The sequence below is a fragment of the Fistularia commersonii genome, chromosome 10, assembly GCF_037954325.1.
Source record: "Fistularia commersonii isolate RoL2024-O1a breed Wild chromosome 10, RoL_Fcom_v1.0, whole genome shotgun sequence".
Taxonomy (NCBI): domain Eukaryota; kingdom Metazoa; phylum Chordata; class Actinopteri; order Syngnathiformes; family Fistulariidae; genus Fistularia; species Fistularia commersonii.
In genome coordinates, this window is record NC_141293.1 from 2,830,172 (window position 1) to 2,840,117 (window position 9,946).

The 9,946-nt window shown below is 49.2% G+C and overlaps 1 protein-coding gene across 2 annotated transcripts; it reads left to right on the forward strand.

Moving 5' to 3' along the window:
• The first annotated feature begins 422 nt into the window (after positions 1–422).
• Positions 423–9,523, forward strand: arhgap30 (Rho GTPase activating protein 30). Of its 2 annotated transcripts, none has more exons than XM_086153252.1 (13): positions 423–690; positions 899–1,001; positions 1,075–1,219; positions 2,775–2,857; positions 2,942–3,049; positions 3,306–3,424; positions 3,518–3,686; positions 3,783–3,880; positions 3,979–4,050; positions 4,959–5,564; positions 5,633–5,784; positions 5,863–6,284; positions 7,450–9,523. In XM_086153252.1, exons 1-13 carry the CDS (start codon positions 603–605, stop codon positions 8,258–8,260), a joined length of 2,976 nt encoding a protein of 991 aa, XP_086009378.1. In that variant the 5' UTR covers positions 423–602; the 3' UTR covers positions 8,261–9,523. The 2 variants fall into 2 exon arrangements, with proteins under 2 accessions (XP_086009378.1, XP_086009379.1); XM_086153253.1 differs by having other exon boundaries at positions 899–965.
• The last annotated feature ends 423 nt before the right edge of the window (positions 9,524–9,946 follow it).

The following is a 9,946-nucleotide window of genomic DNA, read 5'->3' on the forward strand; positions in this document are numbered from 1 at the left end:
GGATGCCGGACGGAGGTAGGAGCATTTGTGATTCTTCGCTAGTTTGAAACCCTGACATTAACAAACACACTTTGGGATACCTTTGGAGGGAGGGCGCACGGAAGAGGGAGCGGCGGCAGGTGTAGGGGGAAGCAAAATTTTTTTTTTTCCGTCCCATCCGGGACACGCCGGGCTCTTCCTGGGAGGGGTGCTCCTGCGTCCGACGCCGGGTTTGCAGGGTCGAATGCGTCCTTGCGACTCGAGGGCAGGATACGTTCAGAGGCCGCGCTCTCGCCCAGCGCGCGCCCGTCTTGGGAGCATTAACGTGCATCGAGGGTGGGCGGTGGGGGGTTGGGGAGGTGCGGGGAGAACTCAAGCAGCGCCGATTGTTTGCGACTTCGCTTTCTGTGATGTGAAGCATCATTTCCTCTTTTGCAGCAAAAAGAAAACGCCCCGCCTTTAACACATGAGCCCGAACGCTGCGGACGGAGAAAGCGAGTCGGAGTTGCTCTTCAGCTGGCGTACCGTGCGGCCCGACGCGAGCGCAACGCGACGACGAAGACGGCGGCGGTGGCGGCGGCGGCGCCTCGCGGCCGGCCTGAACGCGACGTGAGCAGGAAACCATGTTGAGAAGTCGGCGAAAGGCGGGGAACAAGGATAAGGTGTTCGGCTGTGACCTCCTGGCGCACCTGAACGCCTCCTCGCAGGAGGGTGAGTCCGACGCCGGCGTTAAAATCAAGCTCGGGGCTCCGGGAGACGGGCCTCAGGCGGGGCGTGGATTCTTCTTCTTTTAATGAGTCCAGATAGAAAAGGAAAGCAAAAGAAAACCATTGGATTCCAACTGTTTATTTAGTATTACGAATTTATGGAAGTACAACGGAGCCCGAGTTCACACTTTGCAGTTCTGCCCCCCCTGCAGTTCCTACGGTCCTACAATGCTGCGCCGAGTTCATCGAGCAGCACGGCGTCGTGGACGGAATCTACAGGTTGTCCGGGGTTTCGTCCAACATCCAGAAGCTCAGGTCAGCCGCGCCCGCCGCGACGTCGCGCGATCGTCGCCCGCCTACTCATTTCCACCCGCTTCTTACCACTCAGGAGCGAGTTTGAGGGCGACGGGCATCCGGACCTGAACAAGGACCTGTACCTTCAGGACATCCACTGCGTCAGCTCGCTGTGCAAAGCCTACTTCAGGGAGCTGCCAAACCCGCTGCTCACCTACCAGCTCTATGACAAGTTCGCAGTAAGTGGTGTTAATAATCCCTGAGAGGCGGCACGCGGCTTGGAATTGCAGATCCGACATGAATATCGTCGGATTGTTATTATTTCACCGTGCCGTGGTTAGCGCTGCTACCTCACGACCAGAAGGTCCCACAGGGTTCCTTCACCGGAGACCCTGAATTGTCCAGATGTGCGAATGGTTGTGTGACTCCATAGGATGGATCCTCTTCCGGTTAGCGTCGGCCCGACAACCCTGAGTGCAGGATAAGAAGTACAGTATAACCCTTGTTTTTTCGCGGGGGTTACGTTCCAAAAAGAACCCGTGATAGGCAAAATCCGTGAAGTAGAAACCTTTTTTTTTTTTTTTTTTACAATTATCATACAATTAAATACTCTATTATACATTGAAAAGAAAGAACAAACCATTTTACAGGCTCAATCATTTGTTTCACAAATAAAAGTACTGTACTTTAGAAACGTTTTTTTCAACAAATAACTTACCGTACTGTACTGTCAAATAATAATTTTAATCATCAATGTGAACAGAAGGCTTCAAATTGCAGAGATTGGAAACCGCCCACCGCCCAAACTTATCGCTGCTGTCGTCCTTATATTTTTTTCTTCCTTCTTTATGGAACGAACGAAAGATTCATTCATTCCGTAATGCCGACCTACAGCCGCATAGCTTTTAGCTTCCCTTAGCATGTCCAGAAGTTTAACTTTATCTGCAATAGATAGCATCTTCCGCTGCCTTTTGGGCCCTTTTGTCGCTCCAGAGCGTTTTGTCAACATTATGGGTTTTAGAGAAACCTGAAATCGCAAGAGAATTTGCACGTACGTCATGTAAATTTGTCAAGCTGTTTTACGTACGTGTACATATCAAACTGCGACGTTATTGACGCACAGGTAGAGAAGAAGCGGAGTGACTTTTTAGCCAATCAGAATGCAGAACACAACGCACCATGCAAATCCGTGATGTAGCGAAACCGTGAAAAGTAAACCGCGTCATAGCGAGGGATCGCTGTATATATAAGGAATGAATGGATGAATATTTAATATCGAGACACATTTAGAGCTCATTCACTCATTCAGACGGGTATTTCACCATCAGATGTTACACTTCTGGGTAACATCTGACGGCCCCCGATGACCAAACTAATAATATCACAACAATAACACTTTCAACTTGGGTTTTACTTATTTTATTGCCTGTTAATATACTGTATAGTTATTTTATTGCCTATTTGTATATTTTATATATTTTTTACTGTCTATTTGTATATTTTATATATCTTTTATATATATTCTACTGCCTATTTTTATATTTAACATATATTGTCTATTTGTACAGTTTTATATTTGCATTGTCTTCCCAGGATTACAGATGGAAATTAGCTATGAGCTACTATCTGGTACAAACATCTCTGCTTCTGTGCTTAATGTAATTGTACACTATCCTAATAAACTTTTTAAACTAAAAAACTAAATTCAGGAGTCGTATGAAAACATAGCACCGCTCGTATTAATGGAGTGTATTATATATGCGTTAGCGGTGACTGGTGGTCGTTCTCCTGCAGGAGGCCGTGGCCATCCAGCTGGAGGAGGAGCGGCTGATGAAGATCCGTGAAGTCCTGAAGGAGCTGCCCGCTCCGCATCACAGGTTCGGAGGCCGCAGACTCGTACGGTAGCGCCGGCGTCCAAACCCTGAAATCCCGACGATTCTTGTTTGCCGCGTCGCCTTCAGGACTCTGGAGTTCCTGATGTGCCACCTGGTCCGGATGGCGTCCCACTCCTCGGAGACCAACATGCACGCCAGGAACCTGGCCATCGTCTGGGCCCCCAACCTGCTCAGGTTCGGCCTCCGCCTCCTAGACAGGAAGGAAAGCGCCACTTCCTGTTGTAAAACACCAAGGCGCTAATTGAGTCATAATAGCTTAACTTGCACATCCTGGAAGGAGATGTTTTTCTTTCTATTCATACACATTGGATTCAACCGGTCGTGTGGTAGCTGTTAAGAGGTCAGGAGGTCGCGGGGTCACTCAAACACACCGGCGTTCACACACTCCTTCACACCTTCGAGCGCTCAGTCCGATGATCTGCATGTTCAGGTCGAAGGACATCGAGGTGTCTGGCTTTAACGGCACGGCGGCCTTCATGGAGGTCAGGGTCCAGTCCATCGTGGTGGAATTCATCCTCACGCACGTTCCCCAGCTCTTTCCCGACCAAGGTATACACACACACACACACACACACACACATGCGCAGCGACACACACTTTTCTACCCAGGCGGCTGTCTCAGACCCCCGCCGCTCTGTTCAGGTGTGCTGCTGGAGAAGAGGAAATCCCTCCCGTCCCCGTCGCTGGTGTCCAGCAAGGACGACGGGGTCTTCAAGTCCTCTCAGGTTCCGGCCAATTTCGGAAACATCAGCCCGGGCGACGGGCCCCTCCCTATCCGTCCGTACCACGCCATCATAGAGGGGACCGACAAGTGAGTGTCAAAGCGGATTCGTTCGCAACCGACTCGATCGAATCGGACGGCACGATCGTCCAATCGCCTCCTCTCCACCCCCCCCGTTCCCCTCAGGAGGAAGGGTTCCCTCAAAGGAAGAAAATGGATGTCCATCTTCAACATCGGCGGGAAATTCCACGACCCGAGACGACGGCACAAAAACTCCAGCAAAGGTACGCGTTCGGCCCGTGGTAGAATCAACCGGCTCGGCTTTCGAACGTCTCGAATCTCCCTTGAATTATCCGATTCGAATGTCACGTTGTCGTTCCAGGGAAAGAGCACACGTCCTTGAGACCGGCGAGAAGCATGGATTCCATTAGCAACACGTCGTATCCAAGTGAAGGTGCCGCTCTCTTCTTACCCTGACAGGATAAGCTAAGCTAAGCTAGGATAAGATAAGCTAGGATAAGATAAGATAAGGTGATGTGATGGCCAGATGCGGGAATGAGAGGGTGAACTGCAGTAAGTCTCACTGACACGGGAATGAAGGGGTGAATGGCTCTCTATGTGGCCCTGTGATTGGCTGGCGTTCCAGGAAGAACCCCAGTGATTGGCCAGAGGGGCTACAGACAATGAATGAATGAAGATAAGAGTCTGTGGAGGTCATCTGTAATTCTTGTCCAAATCTTCTTGTCGAGGCAACTGGGCTTGAATTTCTTCACTTGGAGAAGGTAAAGAAGAATGAAGATAAGCTCAGACAAAAAGTTCCAAGTCAAAGTCATCTGTATTGTCCATTTCTCCACATGTAAGAATGAAGAAGAGAGGAGGATACAGAGAATAGGGTTGGATGGAGAAGGTTGACTGGCTGTGGCGACTCCTGAAGGGAAAAGCCAAAAGAAGAAGAAGAATTTGAATTTACTTCCCTGTACAGTTAGGTGTACAGGGGAGAAAATGAAGTCAGTGTACTGTATATTATACAATAGCAGCATGATGGATTTTCCTGGAACCATTCAATAATAGTGATAGTGCAGGGTGAAAATAGTGCGGTATATTGTTAGAGTCCAGACTTTTGGGGCTCCCCGGGGGGGGTGGAAGTATGGGATGAGTGGGGAGAGAGTTGGGCATCCTGACAACCCGGTATCTGAAGCTGTAGGTGAGTTTGGTGGGGTGGGTGCAAGACAGGGTCTGGGGAGCATACATGTCTCAAACATGCAGTGGCGCCCTTGGGAACCCCATCTGCTCAGACAAACGGGGGCCGACGCTGACGACGTAACCACTGCTGCTGTTTTTTGTTTATCTTCTCCCCCGTAGGTTCCCGGCGTCCCGCCCAGAACCCCCTGTCCACCAACATGTCCGGGTTTGTCCCATCTAAGGGGGAGTTACCCTCCAGCCCGATGGGGGGCAGCGAGTACGCCGTGACCTACCGCAGGGGGACCGGGCTTGTGAGCGGGGGCACCCAGGGTACGTACACCGCCCTGGATCCCGAGGGTCTCGGGACGGTCGACGGCGACCCCCCTCCGTCCAGATCTCCGTCCCTCGCGGCAAAAGCATGCCGGAGAGCCGCTGTGCACATCACGGTCCCCACTATCGTGACGGTGCCCCTGCACATCACCTCCAACCTGGCGCTCAAGGTGCTGCAAGGAGGCGGCGGGGACCGGGTGGTCCACCGCAGCAGGGAGAGGAAAGAAAAGGAGGACGGGGTGAGGAGCGACGGAGCGGAGAAGAAGGTGGAGGAGGGTAAACCCAAACGGCAGGAAGTGCCAGACGAGGGCGGAGAACCTTCACAAGAGGTGGAGGAGAAGGAAGAGGAAGAGGCGGCGGGGAGCCGAGCGCAGAGCCTCACCTTCAACGTGGCCGAGCGGAACGAGGAAGACGACGCGGCGGCAGATGACCGCGAGGAGGGCAACCATTTCACGGGTAACCATGGCGTCCATCTTGTAACATCGCAGTTTGAAATGTATTCTAATCAGGTGTTGACGTTCTAGCCGAGGGCGGGGAACCCTACGAGGTCCTCAACTCCACCGCCATAGACGCGGGCGACCAGCGGATGTCCGGGTTCGTGGAGGACAATTTCGAGTTTCTGGACCAGCTGGACTGCAGCGCCATGGACCACCTGGACTCCAGCCGTCACCACCAGGTATCCCACCGACCCATTCCAGATCAGATGTTTGCACGTTTTGGACCGGGATCTACTTTTCCTGCTTGATCTCCTCAGGTGCGCGAGTTCTCCGTGGAACCGCCCTTCCACTCGGACGAGTACGAGCACATGGAGGCGGCGGAGAGTCGGACGCCACCGGGTCGGGAGGTCCGCGTGCACCGGGCGGCGAGCGCGCACCGCCACTCCAAGTCCCTCAGCTTGCCTCACATGACCTCGCCCGTCCTGGAGCCGCACGAGTCCACCACCGACGAGGAGGACCAGGATGAACAGGAAATGTACAGCAGCGAAGACGAAGACGACATGTTCATCAAGAGCCTCCCGCCGGATTTCTTGTTCAAGGATCTGAAGAAGCCGAGGACGGACGGAGACGAACGCGACTCGGCTGCTGACGGAGCAGGAACCTCCACGGATGAGGAGCAGGAGGAGGAGAGAGGAGAGCTGGGACAGGATGGAGATCAAGCTGAAGGAGGTTCAGCAAGGTTGGAGTTGATTGTTTGTAATACACACATACACACACACACACACTCTCACACACACACACGCACAGGTGGGACAGGATGAAGATCAAGCTGAAGGAGGTTCAGCAAGGTTAGAGTTGATTGTTTGTAATACACACATACACACAAACACATACACACACACACACACACACACACACAGGTGGGACAGGATGAAGATCAAGCTGATGGAGATTCAGCGAGGTTTGCGTTGATCTTTTGTAATACACACACACTCTCACACACACACACACACACACTTACAAACACACTCACACACACACTCTAACACACACAAACACACTTACATACACATTCTCACACACACGCACACTTACAAACACATACTCACACACACGCACACTTACAAACACACGCACACACACACACACACACTCACTCGAACGCTCACACACAAACACACACACACTAACAAACACACTCACACTCACACACACGCACACCTACAAACACACACACGCGCGTACACACACACACACACAAGTGGGACAGGATGAAGATCAAGCTGATGGAGATTCAGCAAAGTACGAGTTGATCTTTTGTAATTCACACACACACACACACTCTCTCACACACTTACAAACACACTCACACACACACTTACACACACATTCTCACAAACTGAAAAACACACGCACAGACACGCACACGCACACTCTTACACGCACACACATACACACACACCCACACTCTCTCTCTCTCTCTCACACACAGACAGACACACACACACACACACACACACACAAGGAGTGCTTACATTTAGATTCATGTTTTCATATCAGTTTATATTTCACAAAATATTGACCAAATAATCATTGAAAAATTTAAAAAAATACATACAAGTTCTGTTTCACATGTTTTGTTAAATAACCATTTCATTTGAATTTTTCATTTTACTTTATTTCTATTCCTATTTTAATTTATTTACATCCAACCTTGATTTGGTTAATTTTTTCCCCATTAATTTCACGCTCCCATGCCTGTATTTAGCTCATTGTAAACTAATTTTCATGGAGATTCTTCTTGTAATTCTTTCCGTTTAATGAATCCTTCTAGGTTTCCTGTCTAGTCCACTTAAAATTATTTCGGTGCAGTAAAGATTATTTTTTCTCATCACCCGCTGCAGCGGAGAGACGGACGAGGCCGAGATTCCCCTGCCGGAGCCGGAGGACGCCGAAGACCACGCGGCGCCGGACGCACAGGAAACCGACCTGGGATTCCCTCCGCCTCCGCCATGCTGGGTCGCTCCTCTCTCTCCGGTGGCCTCCGTTCAGGAACCCGAGGGACGCGGGGACGGGGAAACAAATGAAAGTTGGGAAAACTGGAGCCAAGACGGCGGGGGAAACGCTCTCCACCTGGAGGTGGACGCTTTGCAGGAGGGGACGGGGAGGAGATGCGAAGGCGACGAAGGCACGACTGGCGCCGACATTTGGGAGGAACTGGAGGAGGTGGTGTGCGAGGTGATCGAAGATGCGGAGAGCGCCAACGCCGGGGAGAACGGCGTTGGAGATATCAGTGCCGGAGTAGAGGAGGAGCAGATGGAGGCGGAGGAGAGAAGCGGGACGGGAGGAGCAACCCAGGAGGACCACGCGGAAGAAGGAGGCGCTGGAGATGAGCGGCCGCCGTCGCCGGCGAGCTGGAACCGCCCGGAGGTCGAGCCCGAGGGCGACCGGGTCAAAGACAACTGGAGGGAAGAGGAGGAGGAGGAGCGAGCAGGCGGAGGAGTCGGGAGGTTGCTGGTCATCTCCAAAACGCCGGCGGTGAAGGTGTACCAGGCCAAGGCGGTACCGGTGGTGCCGCCGAAGCCGCAGCACTGCAAGCTGACGGCCCTGACCCTCCGGCAGGAAAGGGAGAGGAGGGAGGCGGCGTCCTCGGAGCGGCCCGTCGCCGCCGGCGACACGGAGTGGGGAGGAGGGAGCGGGACCAAGGAGCCGTGAAGGACTCCGCTCGGCGTGGGGGAAGACGGTTGCCGGAGGAACCGTGAGATGGCGAAACGTTTGTCTGAAACCGAAGAAACGGTGGCACCGAAGCGTTTTTTTCCACCCGCATTTATCAACTTCCTGGTTCTGTTACATTTCACTGCAATTTGAGGATTATTTTAATTTGACCCTCACTTTCATTTGTTGCTTTTTTTTTTTTAGATTAATGCATCTAGATCTTTTTGATATTTATATGCACACACACACACACACACACACACACACACACACACATGTTTAATCCTTTTCACACGACATGACGTATTCACATTTTTGTATATGGTGTTTTATATTCCATTTTTCGTCGTCTTCTTCTTTTGTTTGTATTTTTTTTTATTGCTAGTCTATTCCAGTTTTAGTACTGCAGGCTCCCAATATCCAATAACACAGAATGAGTATTTCAAATCAAAACTATCAACGTAATAACATTTTGAATATCAGTGCTACAGAGATACTCTCTGGAAGCTGTGTGAAAGGATAAACTGTGGGAAGAAGGCTCCAGAGAAATGTAACATTTTTCCTCTCCGTGTGACGCTTGTTGCCATCATGACAATGAAAGATTAATTTTGTTTCATAATTTATTTTGTCAAAAAAAAAGACTGATAAATGTAATTTTTTTCCAGGTTTGCCATTTCCATAACCTGGACAGAAAGACAGACAAACTTACTTTGACCTTTTTAATGCAAATTTGTTATAAAATAAAATAATAAAATACCATCCTCCCAAAACACAACCGTAGCACACTTTTTTTGAATTTTATTAATTTATTTGTTTTAATTTTCTTTTATTTCATTTCTGTAGCTTCTAATGAGTTATTCCGACGTTAAAAGGAGGGGAAATGCCACTTCCGGTTTCTCTTCCGCGTCAAAATAGAAGATAAGTGCAGTTCCCAGGAAAGTAAGATATATACACTTCTTATGTAATGTTAAAAAACTTTAAACCAGAACTATTTTTAAATTGTGAGTAATATAATCAAGTTTATTGGGAAATTTACGTCGTTTTGACAGATTTGTTAAGCTGGTCCCTGTAAAGAAAAAGACATTTCCGGTCTGCTTTATTATCTCGTCATTTTCCTCATACACTCTCATTTTGAACACAGGAAGTCGCATTTTAGCCGCACCAAGAATGTGAACATGAAAAAACAAACAGCGGTTTAGTCACGTTAAGGTATCTTGAGTTTCGGTTGTCAGGTTTTTAAGCAAATAAAGCGATAGAACTCAACGTTTAAATCCACCGTGCTTTTATTTTGACACGGAAGTGAAACCGGAAATACTCCATGATTATGGTGAATCAAAATTACCACAGGGAAAATTACCACAATTACTAATGAAACAGCTCGGATTTTTTTTTTTTTTTTTTTTTACAGAAACCTTAATCACAATCCCCCTACATTAATTTGATTTGTAAAATTACCACTCTTGTTTTTTTCAGATGTGTCAATACCGAATAAAGCCCAGAAGCTTTTAAGTTTTTATTTTTTCTACATGGATAACTGAGCGTTTCACCTAAAGGGAATCGCTTGTTGACACAAACTTATCCGCGGGGGTGTCAAAAAGTCTTTTTATGGTTTAATCTTTAAAATAAAAGTACGGGATATATTTATTGTATATGATAGTAGACGGAGACTTTGTTAAATAAGTCTCT

Bases quoted from the DNA above. Each gene is read 5' to 3' on its own strand.
- arhgap30 (XM_086153252.1), top strand. From the start codon at position 603: ATGTTGAGAAGTCGGCGAAAGGCGGGGAACAAGGATAAGGTGTTCGGC. The intron at 691-898 runs GTGAGTCCGACG...CCCCCCCTGCAG, and splicing joins GAACGCCTCCTCGCAGGAGG to TTCCTACGGTCCTACAATGC. The intron at 5,785-5,862 runs GTATCCCACCGA...TGATCTCCTCAG, and splicing joins ACTCCAGCCGTCACCACCAG to GTGCGCGAGTTCTCCGTGGA.